The sequence below is a fragment of the Hippocampus comes genome, unplaced genomic scaffold (genome assembly GCF_001891065.2).
Source record: "Hippocampus comes isolate QL1 unplaced genomic scaffold, H_comes_QL1_v1.1 scaffold968, whole genome shotgun sequence".
In the NCBI taxonomy this organism is placed as follows: Eukaryota; Metazoa; Chordata; class Actinopteri; order Syngnathiformes; family Syngnathidae; genus Hippocampus; species Hippocampus comes.
Window position 1 is genome coordinate 42719 of NW_017805873.1, and position 15991 is coordinate 58709.

Genomic DNA, 15991 nt, shown 5'->3' on the forward strand with positions numbered 1-15991 from the left:
GTGTGTGTGTGTGTGTGTGTGTGTGTGTGTGTGTGTGTGTGTGTGTGTGTGTGTGTGTGTGTGTGTGTGAGAGGGCGCGGAACAGATAACGTTGTGTGCGGGTTGCTATTTTAGTCAGCAAAGTGAGGAATCGCACGGATGAAAGTTTGAGATGGCGGCGAAAAAAAAACTCACAAAGGTCTACTAATTACGACATTTAAGAAATGGGACTGCCAGTCTGATTTTTCGCATGAATCGCCCGAAGCAGTGGCGGACCCTGAGGGCCAGCAAGGCCTTCTCTGCTGGCCTAAATATTCTCAGAAAAGTAAATTTACTTTTCTGAGAATGTTTAGGCCAGCAGAGAAGGCCTTGCTGGCCCTCAGGGTCCGCCACTGGTAGTCAACATTGTAATGGTGGTGGAATAAACTGGCAGCACTACATATGTCACATGTAAAACAGTTACAGTATTTTCCGCACTATAGGGCGCACCAAAAAGTCTTCAATTTTCTTAAAAGCTCACCGAGCGCCTTAAAATCCGGTGCGTCTTTTTTATGGTCATTACAGGAATACATCGACTCCAAGATGGCTCCTTCCTGGAGACATGCTTCCAATGTTATAACTTTCTGTTCGTTCAGTGAACTGTGTCGCTGCTTTATTAAATAAATTTTTGTTGCAGCTCCGAAAAAAGGAGAGCCGTGGTGTTCATTTTTTAAAACAGTCTTAACAAAGAGAGGTACGTCTTTGTCTGTGGACGTGCCTTCTTCCGTTGGACTCGAGAGGCGTTCAAGACCGCCTCCGAAAAACGTAAACTGATGATTACTTCAATGAAACTACGAAAATTGAAAACAATACATCAGAACTGAAAAGCAAGCGACGATATCACAAAATAAATTCTATAGCCACCCCTACAGAATTTATATTGTGATTTAATCATTTGTGAAAGGAATAAATAACTACTACTGACATCTGATCGTAGTAGTGTGGCGCTATGATCAAGGAAATGCCAATGCGTTTTTCGGAGGCGGTCATGAACGCCTCTCGAGTTGAACGGAATAAGAGAAGACACAGACGGACAAAGACTCACCTGTATTTGTTGAAAAAAGGAGAGCTGTGTTTTTTTTTTTTTAAACGCAGACTTTATTAATGCTTTTCACACTCTCAACGAATACAGGTACTGTACGTCTTTGTCCCTCTCCGTGTCTTCTTCCGTTCCACTCGAGAGGCGTTCATGACTACCTCCGAAAACGTAAATCAGTTATACATCAATGAAACCACGAAGAAAATCAAGTGAGAAAATCACAAAATAAATTCTGTAGTGGGGATATAGAATTCATTTTGTGATTTTCTCGCTTGATTTTCTGTTTTGATGCATTATTTTCAATTTTCGTAGTTTCATTTAAGTACAGTAATAGTTAAGTTACATTTTTTGGAGCCGGTCATGAACGACTCTCAAGTTGAACAGACGCCTCTCGAGTTGAATGGAAGGAGCGTAGTACCATCTAGTGGAGGAATTGTAGATTGCGCCTGAAAATGTGAAGCGTCCAATGTATGAAATTTTTTTTTACAAAATAGCCATTCATTGAAGGTGCGCCTCATAATCCAGTGCGTCTTTTAGTGCGGAAAATACGGTACCACCATCTCTTTGTTGTTTTCTTCATTCTGTTGTTTTTTTTCTTTTTATCTTTTTGTGCCATGATTGATGAGTTTGATTTATACAATCTTGTTTTTGATGTGCGATTGACATATTTCAAACAACCCTGCGAATAGGGGGCTCTCTGACACCCCACGTGTCATTGCAATTACTTTTAAAAATAGTGTCGTTGTCGACCAATCTCAGCCGTCTGTCCGAGCTGAGGCCCACCTGCCAGCACCGTTCGACACACGAGCGAGGAAGAGAAATGGAGGGATTAGGTGAGGAGGGCAGGAGAAGGGAGCGACCGCTGAGAGCAGGTCACAAATTAATGAATGTAGAAAAACACTGTGGGTGGCTGCGACATAAATTGTGGAGCAATTTTTTTTTCTTCCCTCTCTGGTCGTACCAGCCAGTCTCTTGGCTAATCCGCACTTGATAATGGGGCATAGTTCATGAATAGTGGTGCAGAAACCCCAATACAGGGGTCTGGCGGCGCCCCTGGAGTTAGCTTCTTCGATTTCACCCACACTGGTTGTCCAACCATTTCAACCACCCTCAAGGCGTTGCGGCAAAACCACACAGACGAAAGAAACTTGAGCGTTTGGCTCCCCAAAACACTGAATTGCATAGAATCACATTTATTTTTTACGTGAAAAAACTAAATGCTAAGATTTAATTGAGATAAGTGAACCTGTCATGTTAGCCTCTGGGCCTTGGGGTCTCTTGGTGCTCAGGAAGAAAGGAGAAGTCAATAGAGCATTTAGACGTACGTAAAATTGACAGTGCTTTATTAGCAATGAACATTATTTTTTTTATAGACTGAAGAAGCTTGAACCTGAGCATAGCCTGTCGGCCAGGGGTGGCCAACCCGCGGCTCGCGAGCCGCTTGCGGCTCTTTGACTGGTTCAATGCGTGTTGCGTGCGTGTGTACTATATATGCTTGCACGTGCGCAAATGCTTGCAAGTGCGCGATCGGATCGATCACGGGAGGTTCTTCCCTTCAAAAGTCGATCTTCGGTCACATATGTTGTAGCAAGCTGACCCAAGTAAGTAACCACTGCAGCTCGACAGTGCCCTGTTTCAAGTGGCAACAATGGAATACAAACCAGATTTGAAGAGGATTGTTCAAGAGAAGGAATACCAAAGGTCCCTGCACTAAGGTGATAACCAACAGGTATGGCAGGAGGTATGCAGGACGTCAGGTGTGTTTTCCTCTGCTCTGTGTCAAATCATCTGGTTGTTTGCCTGCACCCAGGCAGCCCAGCCCCTTTGTGTTGCCTGTCATGGTTGTTGCCTCATAACGGAATACTTATCATTATTATAGTTATCTTAATGATCGTAAAAGTGTCCCAAGACAGGCTTTGTTAGAGCTGTTACAGCACTTTACAGTATCAGTTCAGCCTTGATCATGAATACACACAAGTATACAAGTGTTTCATTTTTTTCTTCCGCTTAAAGGTATCCCCCAGTTGTTACAGTTACAGCATTTAATGTTTGAGTATTGTCCTCTTTCAGTAAAAGTGTCCCCAGACACGCTTTGTTTAATTTACAGTGCTTTTTATGTGTACAATACAGTAGGCTAGGTCTGTATGCTCAAGTTCAAGCTCTTAATTATGAAATAATTGTTAAAAGTGGTAAAGTGCAAATCTTTGTTTAAAAAAATTTGTCTCTTGAAATTTTATTGAAGTTTTTTTCTGTTTTTAATAAATGTGTTTTTTTTATGTCTTGAATTGTAAAAAAAAAATCATATTTTTATTTTTCACTGGTTGGGTTCGGTACCTCTAACAAGGTTAATAACCACTGCTCTATCAACTGTCTCCCAACTGTCTTGCTTTTGGATCCACTGCTATCTTTTCCTTTTGTTAGCCGTAACACAAGTTGTTGTTGTTAAATGTGTACAAGAAAATCTCTTTTTCTCAACTGATTTATCCTTGTCTTGTCTTCATACAGCATTATTAAAACTGCAGTACATATGTTCAAAAATAATTATGAATGACAATGTTAGCTCTTCAGTGAATGGGACTGAGCCTCACCTCTCAATACATCCATACTTTCCACATGATTATTGGCCACACCCTATTTCTTTTGCAACGTCCATCTTAGTTGACTGCCACTATCCTTTTGTGGATAAAAAAAAGGTCATACAATACAACACAATGTATTGCAGTGTAATGTTGTCAGGGTTATCAATTAGACATTCATAATAAAGACCCAATGAGGAGAAGACACACTGGATTCTGGTACCAATCACTCAAGGGGGGAATGAGGAGAAGCGTTAGGTTTCAGTTCTCTGCACGTCATCCAAGGATCTCCCCGCTCACCCTCTCATTTATTTCTCATTTGGAATCTAAAACAGGGTGTGTCCAACCTAAAGGATGAGGGCTGTTGAAGATGCACTGAATTTGTTTGACTATGTGTGTGTGTATGTGAGTGAAAAATTACATACATGTGTGCAATCATTACAAAGACACCAAGTCGAGTGTTGACTGCTCCATCCATATCCGACCTTGCTCTTGTTTAGTCTTAATACTTATCTCTTTCCAACCACATTCTCGGAAAGGTGGTTGCGTCCCTCAACTGTCACACAGTGCACTTAGCATTCTTTATTATAAGTGTGAGCATATCTTCATTCAAAGCATAATCGTTCTTCATTGCAGGCATAAGCGTTCTTCATTGTAAGCATAATCAATTTAATAACATGCAAATGTATGATAACTAAAAACAATCAACCTAACAAATGTACTGTAGCCTCAAAACACAATCTAGGCTGGCATAGTTCATATTGAGTGAGTCCACACATCACATTGCCATGTAATGCATGAGTGCATACACAACCATCGTGATGAGCAGAGGTGACGGCTTAACGTTTTTTTTTTTTTTTTTGTTTGTTTAAAACACCATCCAAGAAAGGTTTAGTAATTGAGTTTGTTAATTGTTGAAACTTTGTAGGTGGAATCTTGCTTCATGTAAGCTTCAGTTCAGGGTCTCAGTTTCATGCTTGTATTTTACACTTCATAATGTGCCACACATTTTCATATGGGAGACAGGTCTGGACTGCAGGCAGGCCTGTCTTGTTCCCGCACTCTTTGATTATGACGCCACACTGTTGTAACACGTGCAGAATGTGGTCTGACATTGTCTAGCTGAAATTAAGTAGGGCCATCCATGAAAAAGACTTTGCTCGGATGGCAGCATACTGTATGTTTCTCCAATACCTGTATGTACCTTTCACCATTAATGAAGCCTTCACAGATGTGTAAGTTACCCATGCCATTGATGCTAACACAACCCCATACCACCACTGATGCTGGCATTTGAACTTTGGGTCCATAACAGCCCGGATGGTTCTTTTCCTGTTTGGCCAGGAGGACACGATGTCCACAATTTCCCCAAACAATTGAAAATGTGGACTCGTCAGACCACAGAACACATTTCTACTTTGCATCAGTCCATGTTAGATGAGCTCGGGTCCAGAGAAGCCGGGGCCGTTTCTGGGTGTGGTTGATAAATGGCTTTTGCATTGCGTCGAAGAGTTTTAAATTACGCTTGCGGATGTAGCGCTTAACTGTATTTATTGACATTGGTTTTCAGAAGTACATTGAGGAACATTATCCTAAACTGTTTGACTATTTTCTCATGTAGTTCACAAAGAGGTGACCCCTCGCCTCATCTTTGGTTGTGAATCAATCCCAGTTAGCCTGTTCACCTGTAGGATGTTCCAAGCAGGTGTTTGATGAGCATTCTTCAACTTTCTTTGTCTTTTTTGCCACCTGTCACAGCTTTTTGTTATCAGTTTGAACATTGAATATCATGTCTTTGTCGTGTATTCAATTAAATATAGGTTAAACATGAGTTGCAGATCATTGTATTCTGTTGATATACAGTATTCATTTGTTATGATGTACCGTATTTTCCGCACTAAAAGGTGCACTGGATTATGAGGCGCATCTTCAATGAATGGTTTATTGAGTAATTTTTTTCATATATTGGACGCACTGGATTATAAGGCGCAATCTACAATGCATCCACTAGATGGAGCTATGCTCCTTCCATTCGACTCGAGAGGCGTTCATGACCACCTCCGAAAAACGTAAATTAACGATTACTTCAATGAAACTATGAAAATTGAAAATAATGCATCAAAACAGAAAATCAAGCGAGGAAATCACAAAATAAATTCTATAGGCCCCTCCAGAATTTATTTTGGTATTTCCTTGAGCGTAGCTCACACAGAACGATCAGATGTCAGTAAAATGTAGGAAACTGGCAAACCTAAGGGGTAAGCGAGGGGGTCGGGTTTAACGTTTTTTTTTTTTTTTTTGTTTGTTTGTTTTTACCCAAACCGCACAATACATCCATGCATTTTCTGAACTGCTTATCATCACTAGGGTCATGCATGGGCAAATTGGTACAGAACAACGGCACGATGCAGTTAACACGTGTAATCATGCAAACACAGCAAACACTTCTGTTGTTGAAAAAAAATATTTATCATGAAAGCACAGTTGCAGTCCAATGTGAATTTATTTTAAATTTATTCATGACTTTGTTAATGTATAATATAACGGCTGTGAATAAGTTCTACTAAATTAAAAATACTTTGTTTTCACTGAAACTATAGCAATGTTGCTATTGTATCATTTTCAAGAATATTGAGATCTGAAATGTTGGCTATATCGCAGAGGTACCGAAAAATCGCCATGATAAAGGACTCTTGGAATATGATGATGAGGGTATGACAACCTGTCAATGAGACAGAATTAGACACAAGGTAAAATATATGCCGTAACCGGAAGTGACGAGACACAGGTGTGGGATAGTACACTCGAACAGGTGAACGCAAGACAAGAGAATCGGCAGGAATCTGAATCACAATGAGTCAGAACCTAACTAAAGTACACATAAGAATTGGCTCTACACCGGCCAGTCATCCTAATTTACTGACAATAACACTATAGAGGTTGTAGTTTAACGTATTCTTTGAAAGCGTCGGACTTGACCAAATCGAGCAAAGAAAATACAGTACCTCAATCAAAGACATCAATGAACACATATGATCCTCTTGTCAAGAAAAAAAATCAAATGTCCCTCCAATTTATGGAAGAAAACTAAATTATTCGTATCCTAGATACATGTAAAAACATCCACAGACTGAACACATTGGCGGCAATTAAAAAGCTAAGTGAGGGGGTTTGCAAATCACTCACACATATCTGTAGCTATATTTGTAAAACATCCTATATTTATGTACCGGTATGTATGTATGCATCTATAATTTGTCTGTACCAGGGTGAATGTTTTTTTTTTTTACACCAACATTATCTTCTTAATTTCATACATGTTTATCCCACAGATATACATATTTGAAAACAACATTTACTACCAATCCGATGTTCAGAGCAGCTCATGGAGACTCACATCATCTGGACAGGAGGCCATCATCTTCAATGGCATTGCAGACTGGCTGTACGAAGGTAAAATATTATTACAACCACCAAAACTACCTTCTTGATTTGACTGATAAAAAAATGAATAGAAATAACAAGGTTTCAGACATCCTTTACATGTTGATTTTGAAATTTGCCACGGCATCTCCAGTAAAAGAGATGAAAATGGACAATAATAATGTTCATAGTTCACCTTTTAGTCACAGTTGAGTGGTTTGCAACTTCAATTTGCACTTTCTTGTTTTTTCCCAGAGGAGGTTTTGCATAGTCAAGCAGCTCACTGGTGGTCGCCTGATGGCTCAAGACTTGCTTACCTGACCATTAATGACTCCCTTGTCCCAAACATGCTTCTGCCATCTTACATGGGTTCGATTTACCCAAGGGGGAAAGAGTACCCATACCCAAAGGTAACACTTGACTGTCAGGCTTCTTTCACCCACAAGCTTAATAAAATGTCAGTAGTTGGTTGGCCAGAACATTTGACTAATTTGTGTCAATGTTTTGTTAACCTCTTCATACTGTACACAAATGTTGAATATTAATGAGCGCCTTTTAAAACCGAGAACTAGAAAAGCAAGGGGGATCTGTGCCACCAATATGTCAGGTAGGAGAGTTTTTTTAATGTATTTTAGTGAGACAATGTAGTTAACACACTTTGTCAAGTGTCTCAAAGACCTCTCTGATAAAAGATGTATTGCAGTTGCGCGCCAGATAATTTGAATATTGAGGGAAAGTCCATTTACGTCAATAATTTGTTTCAAAAAGTGAAACTTTTGTTATATTAGTTCACCACACACCAAATGACATTTAATCCCTCATTTGTTTCAGTGTTAATGTTTATGGCAGAAAGTCACAAAAAAAAAAATGCAGTGTTCCTCAAAATTATTCCTGTGAGACAATTAAATATACAATATACAAAATATAACGCATGAAAAACACAATACAATACAGCCATCCATCCATTTTCTATTTGCTCATCCTCACGAGGGTGGCAGGCGTGCTGGAACCTATCCCAGGTGTCTTTTGGCAGTAGGCGGGGTACAACCAGAACTGGTTGCCAGCTAGTCGCAGGGCACGCATAGACAAACAACCATTCACGCTCACAATCACACCAAGGGACAATTTAGAATGTCCCATTAACCCAGTGTTTCTCAAATAGTGGGGCGCGCCCCCCTGGAGGGGGGGGGGCGAGGCTCCGTCAAGGGGGGTGCGTTTGACCTCGGGGAACATGCTTTTTTATTTTTTTACTGTCCTAAAATAACGTGCAGTTGCACCTCCACTACGTTAGGGGGCAGTGGCGCTCTCATTGGCAGAGTTTACGCAGGGAGCATTCTCAGGGAGGAAATATGATGAGGCGTATATAGCGCTTGGCTTCAATGTGACTGCGGTGGCAGACGAGGAGAGATCGATGTGCTTACTGTGTCTTAACCTTTTGGTAGCGGACAGCATGAAGCCAAATAAATTAAGGCGTCACTTAAAGACATTACACCCCAATCAGGCTGATAAGCTGCTTGAGTTTTTTTTCAGCGAAAACGTGCCGAATATTGCCAACAATCATGCCGCTTTGTGACTGCTACTTCAGTAAACTAAAATTCAGGTCCCGGCTACACATTGAGCAGGAGCCGAGAGTTGCTGTGTCCTGCTTCAAACCTCGCTTCGAAAAGCTGTGCATTGCAAAACGTGCTCATTGTAGCCATTAATCCAGACATCATCTTTGATTAAAAAAATTTTTGTTTTGCTGGTTAACGTTTTTTTTTTTTAATATTGTGCTCCTGAGATAATGTTGGTGATTAGTTTGAATGCATTATTAGTTATTGATTTTATGTCATTTTATTTTTCAGTATCGTATGGTTTGACATGGTCAGTCAAAAAATATTTGTTAAATTAAGGATGTAATGTTATTTTTGAATTTCAGATGCACTTTAAATCTTTTCTGTTCCAGTTACTAAAGCTATTCTTTGTTGTAAGTTGGTCCATAAAGATGGTCCATATTTCTTTTTTTTTTTTTATTCTCTTATACGTTAATAAGGATACAGTGTTATGCAAAGGTGTACTTATAACAATTTCATAGACAAATGATACTATTTATAGTCGTGCGGGGGCAGGGGGGCGCGAGATGTTTTCCTCTTCCTTGGGGGGGCATGACAGAAAATAATTGAGAACCACTGCATTAACCAACCATGCATGTTTTTGGAATGTGGGAGGAAGTACCCGGAGAAAATCCACGCAGGCACGGGGAGAACACGCAAATACCACACAAGAAGGCCGGAGCCGGAATTGAACCCTGCATCTCTGCACTATGAGGCGAAAGTGCTAACCCGTCAGTCACTGTACCACCAACATAATAATAATGATTTTTTTTATATTTATTTCAATCATGTTGATTTTAAAGACAAAAGAATTTCTTTCACAAGGAGGATGAAAAAATATGAATCATTTTTTTAGAGCATTCTTTTACTGTTAATTTGATTGGGGTGGTAGTTGGAAATAACAGTCACCCTTGTTTCTTTTTTTTGCAGTGTTACTGTCTGAACATGTTCCAATCACATCACGAGACTAGTTAATGCAGTTATTTGTGCTTTGAAAAAGATGTCAAATATAGTTACAGGCAGATCAGTGGGGTGAATCAGAAAGCAAAGGATTTAAGAAGACAGGAATAATATGAGCCATGATTGTCTTGCTTGCTCCAGGGCCTTCGTATTGCACATTACAGTTTTCTCTCCGCATGGACGTCTGCAAATAGTCGTATATTCCATTACTATGACCACCCCCCCGTCATAACTTATGAAACCTCATTCAGACATAAATAATTATACTGTGTTGCGTTCTTATCATCACGGTCCGTGCAGTGCACCATGAATTATTTGTCACATTTGATTTGATTTGATTGATTTAAATCAACTGCCGTTCTTCTTATATTCATCCAGATGGGTCAAATCAATCCCACTGTAAGCCTTTATGTTGTCCTTCTCGATGGCAGCTCCCAAACAACTCAACTGTTACCTCCAGACAGTCTTGTAAAAAGGTAAACCCGCAGTCAAATTTAGTTTTAAAACATACATTCTCTGAAAATTGAAACTGCTTTCTGAAGTTGTCACGGCGTGTGATTTATTCGTTTTAGTCAAGATTACATCACCATGGTGAAATGGGTGACAGTGGACACGTTGGCTGTGCGCTGGGTAAATCGGGCACAAAACATGTCCATTCTTACGCTCTGCGACATACATACAAATAAATGCGCAAAGGTAGGATTCTTTTATTTCATGTATTTTCTCAAATGATCATTAAAAATGTACAGAAAATTTCTGACGCTGTTGCGATCTGGTCTTTTCAATCCAGAGACATGTGCTGATTTCAGATAAGTGGATCAGTCGACAGGTAAATATATCTCCCAAAACATACTGGGACATCTGTTTTGAAATAAAACTGAACAGTCAACATGACAAAAAATATATATATGAGACAGAATTGCAGAAATTCTCAATTCAACTTCTCGGGAATGCACGAAAAGAGAGGTCTTTCTTTTTAGTGTCAATAACGATTACTGATGCAAGTCAGCAGACCCAAATGCAGAAAGCACAGGCGCGGATTGCAGGCAGCAAAGTCACAAGCATTTATGAAACGAATCTGGAAGGCGCCGCTGAAACAATAAGAAATATAACAGCAACAACTAAAAAGGCATCGGGGAAAAGAGCTCTTGAAAATGACCTGACGAACACAAAGTGATCTGACAGACTGAATGAAAACAGATGAAGTCAAGACATCGCAGAAACACAAAAAGCTGAAAAGACGGGAGGGGAGCTAGCGAGCTGATTGGGTGACACAATAGCAGCAGCTTTGAAAAGAAATCATCATAGAGTAAAATTGAAGGGTGCGAGGGCCATTTTTACACAATTCAACTTTGATTTACTAAACACACTAAAACGAGTCCATCAACAAATTATTGTTTTCATATATGATTGTTATGATGAAAAACTGCTACATCACAGCTGTCCGTTAAAGGTGATAGGGCAAAAAGTTGACCACAGAGTACAATCAAACCTCATCTGGATCCTATTTCACAACGATCACCACCAACGCGATCACTAATACCGTATGGTACTCCCAATTGTCTTGTCTAAAATAACAGCTTTACATCATTTTGTGCGGACAACAGCCAGCAATATGGATGCCAACCACTCTTCTGACCTTTCATTCATGAGGAGAATTTATTGCGCCAGCACGAGCATTACTTTTCAGCGTTATCTTCGGTAATTGAACAAACAAGCTTTGGATATAGTGTGCTTGATCAGCGAACACAAAAATCTGATACTGAATTTTTTTTTAAATTCCAAAAAGTGTTTTCTTGTTGCCAGAGAGACAACCAGTGCTTTGGTTATTTACCATATTTTCCACACTATAAGGCGCACCTAAAAGCATTCAATATTCTCAACAGCCGAAAATGCGCCCTATAGTCCGATGCGCCTAATTTAAAGAGACTGTAACTCTCTTTAGATTCCCCATTGAGTTGTTTCCCTGTTCGTGTTACTATGCCAGAGTGTTGTTTTTTTTTTTTTTCGTAGGAACCAATCGTAACCTTAACGGGTTCTGCCCAACACTAATTGACGTGCATTTGCCAAATCACCCTCAGACAACTACTTTGTGAGCTTTGTGCAGCAATTATCAAATGAAAGTGATCCCAAAAGCATAGTTAATTACTGACTAAACGAAGGAAGAAGGAATCAAGCAAAACTGCGAAGGATATTCAGCCCCCTGTGGATGTGAGCCCACGAAGTTTGTGTGCCTTTTTGTTGAATAAATTGTCTTCATAATTTCCGTGTTTGTGACCAGTTGTTGTTGTTACAACTTCAGCGGTTGTGAAAGATTGATCAATAAAGCTGTACAGTGAAACTCCTCTAGAACGAAACCTACATGGGAGAAAATACCCCCTAATGTGAAAAAATCTTCATGCATTAACACCATTCCCATTCTCCTGCCCCCCATACGACGAAAAAAACCCCTGTTGCGTTATACGAAATCATTTTCTCTGCTCCTGCCTCGTGAAGACATTCACTACAACAAAGTCTAATCCAACAGCGACCTCTACTGGTTCGTTCAGAAACGGCAACAGCAAACACCACAGTGGTTTACATAGTGAACGATGTTTATTTCGGTCACAGCTGCGGGTTTCCCGAACGCAAAGTACTCATAACTGCTCTGCCATTGGCTTACCGAGCATCATCCTGGCCTCCGATTGGCCAAGAGGGACCTCACTGTTTATGTGTGTAGATACTGTAGCTAGATCCGTGGAAGGTAGAGTGGAATGCATCCGATTAGCTCCTCAGAGTAACTTGCTTTTGGCTCAACGGACAATCAAATAAACGAACGTTTCCTGGAATGCTTTACTTGTTATCATGCAAAAAACCTTACGCTAACTGGAGCGCTAATTGGAGAGAAGGCGAGTTCCATCGCGCTAACTATGGCCATCGAGGACTACGAACCGTCCCATGGCTGGCTTTAAAAGTTCATTGCATGACATCAGCTGAGCAACGCTGTCTTGGGTGGTGATCGAGGGTAAAAGTGATCAAAATGAAAGACGGAGGAAGCAAAATAAAAGACATTATCCAAGAAATTGATGTAAGTGAAAGTGAATGCTGATCGTAAATTTCGCAATTTCTTCTTCCCTTTTTTTCTTTCTACACTGACAATATGAAGTGTCAAATAAGTGTGTGCTCATACTTATGCATTATTGGAATAAAAATAGAGTACACATACGTTTGTGTGTGCATGTACACATACGTTTGTGTGTGTGTGTGTGTGTGTGTGTGTGTGTGTGTGTGTGTGTGTGTGTGTGTGCTTACATCTGAGATCAAATTTGCTGCAGTGAAAAACCCCCTGTTGTGAAAAATTTCTTGTTGCAAACATGATTTCGTTGTAGAGGAATTTCACTGTATTGTATTCCCTTGAGCATAGCACCATCTAGTGGATGCATTTGTCAACCGCAGCCACTATTGTATGCGCCATATAATGCAGTGCACCCTATATATGAAAACAGTTTTAAAACAGGCCATTTATTGAAGGAGCACCTTATAATATGAAGTGCCTTATAGTATAGAAAATACAGTATTTAAATGCATTGTTCTTTGTTTTACATTCACTGATAACACTGTATTTGTGTCCTTGTAAGAACGCATCTTTGTTTACTGTGTTTTCCCTAGAATGAAGAGCCGATGTTTTCCAAAGACTGTACAATATTCTTCACGACATTGCCGCGACAACACATTGTACTTGGAGCATTCCGCCACGTGACTATGATCTCCAACCAAGTACAACTGACAGAGCTTGAATCAAAATGCAGTCACTTCAGTTCTGCTTCTTTCTGCCTTATGTAAAATCAAATGTCAGAGTTGGAACGCATTTAGTTATGAAACAGTGGTTGATCTCTGATTTGTATGGATTTAGAAACAATTTTACTCTTAGAAATATTGATGACAGAAATAATCAATTTTAGGATCAAAATACGACATTGACTTAGCATGTTAGGTCACGTTTTGGTTTTTGGGTTTGTTTTTTGTGTTTGCCATGCCATGAATTCCTTTTGCTTCTCGTTCAAGGGAGACGACGTCAAACTTCTTCCTTTGACCTCTGGGAGCTGGGAGGTCTCTCAAATTCTGGGCCATGATGAGAGCACCAAATCTGTGTAAGGAGAGTTATCAAAAGATAACATAATGTAATAGCATGAGAAATATGTTCTGGTAAAACATATGTGCAATTTGTTTTTCAGTTATTTCCTAAGTAAAGAGACCGGCACAGCACAACAACAGCTATACAGGTATCCAATCAGAATTATTTTGCTTCAAGCCAGTTACACTAAAGGCATTTATTTATCAGGTGAAATATTACCAATGTAACAGCAAACAGTCAATTTGGACATGAAGGAAATATAAAAATATTAAACTAAAGTAATTTTTAGGGGTGATGATATTATTGCTGAAATATTTTTTTGTCCGAGACAGAAAGATAAGAGGGTTGATTCAATTTATTTTCAGATAAGAGATTCTTTTCAGTCAAATTAAACAGCTTATGAAAAAAATTAAATGCTTTATCTTGATCTCATTTTTTTTTTTTTTTTTTTTACAAGATGGTATCTTATTACAGAAAGTTTGAATTTTAAAACGCACGTGTTAACTTTCTGTCAAGCTACTCACAATAGTTTGAATGCGAATACAGTGAAACTCCTCTACAATGAAATCATGTTTGCAGCAAATGTTTCACAACAGGGGGTTTTTCACTGTAGCAAATTTGATCTCAGATGTAAGCACACACACACCCACACACACAAATGTATGTATACACGCACACACAAACGTATGTGGCTTCTATTTTTATTCCAACAGTGCATAAGTATGAGCACACACTTATTTGACACTTCATATTGTCAGTGTAGAAAGAAAAAAAGGGAAAGAAATTGCGAAATTTATGATCAGCATTCACTTTCACTAACATCAATTTCTTGGATAATGTCTATTATTTCGCTTGCTCCGTCTTTCATTTTGATCACATTTACCCTGTCTTCCAGCATCAGTCATTTTGATCACTTTTACCCTCTCTTCCAGCATCAGCGCTCTTCTTGTCTTAGCTGCTTGACATCGAAAGGTCCGTTTTGTCGCCATTTTAGCATTATAACGTCCACGCTCGTCTGAATCTAACAATAACAAATACTTCTGGACCCGGTGGCTTTTCTTTCCACCCAGTTAGCTCTCGAAGGCTAAAAACCTGACGCTAACTGGAGTGCTAATGAGAGAGAAGCGCGCTAGTTAGCATAAGGCTTTTAGCCTTCGAGAGCTAACTGTGGCCATCGAGGACTACGAAGCGTCCCGTGGGTGTTTTTAGCATGATAACAAGTGAAGCATTTGAGGAAACGTTCTTTTATTTGAATGTCCGTCGAGCCATAAGCAATTTACTCTGAGCAGCTAATCGGATGCTACGGATCTAGCTTCAGTATGTACACACATAGACAGTGAGGTCCCTCTTGGCCAATCGGAGGCTAGGATGATGCTCGGTAAGCCAATGGCAGAGCAGCAATGAGTATGTTGAGTCCAGGAAACTCGCAGCTGTGACCGAAATAAACATCGTTCACTATGTAAACCAATGTGGTGTTTGCTGTTGCAGTTTCTGAACGAAGTAGAAGAGGTCGCTGTTGGATTAGACTTTGTTGTCGTGAATCTTGTCATGAGGCAAGAGCAGAAAAAAATATTTCGTATAACGCAACAGGGGGTTTCGACGTTTGGGGGGCAGGAGAATGGGAATTGTGTTAATGCATGAAGATTTTTTCACATAAGGGGGTATTTTCGCCCATGTAGGTTTCGTTCTAAAGGAGTTTCACTGTAGTCATTTAGAAAACCCAAAACAAGTAGGCAGTTTGTCAAAACTATCCAAATGGTGTATTATTATGTCTTTAGTTAACTTTACAGTTGAATTAATAATGTATTGTTGATCCATTGTCACAAGGGTTATCAAATCCAGGTCCAAAAAGTAAAAATCCTGCCACAGTTTGACTTTACCCACAGGTGCTGCTAATCAAAAAAGGAGTAAAAGCAGCTCAGTTACATGGATTGGACACCTCAGACTGGTCGCAAAAAGTTCACGGTATTCGGCTTCTCGGGAAATTTCAGGATCACCCGAAAATGCACTATAACCTTTACAGGTGAATTTAATTTGACCTCTAAACTTTTGAATGTGTATGTTCAACTGCTCAATGTTTCAGGAAAACATTGCACAACTTGAGGTTCTCAAATAAGAAGCTGAATGACAAAATTCATGTGTATTTGTCCTCATCAGGGTGTGTGTATGTGTGCGTGTGTGTACAAATATATATATATATATATATATATATATATACATACATACACACACACACACACACACACACACACACATACACACACACACA

At 39.6% G+C, this 15991-nt stretch overlaps 1 protein-coding gene across 1 annotated transcript in view; it reads left to right on the top strand.

Moving 5' to 3' along the window:
- LOC109527098 (inactive dipeptidyl peptidase 10-like) overlaps positions 1-15991 on the top strand; it is a 73225-nt gene that overhangs the window by 42189 nt on the left and 15045 nt on the right. Inside the window, exons 9-16 of the mRNA XM_019888806.1 lie at positions 6966-7086; positions 7312-7466; positions 9987-10084; positions 10181-10304; positions 10399-10437; positions 13257-13364; positions 13653-13738; positions 13823-13870. Coding sequence (XP_019744365.1) covers positions 6966-7086; positions 7312-7466; positions 9987-10084; positions 10181-10304; positions 10399-10437; positions 13257-13364; positions 13653-13738; positions 13823-13870 — 779 coding nt within the window. The remainder of the gene's footprint in view (positions 1-6965; positions 7087-7311; positions 7467-9986; positions 10085-10180; positions 10305-10398; positions 10438-13256; positions 13365-13652; positions 13739-13822; positions 13871-15991) is intronic.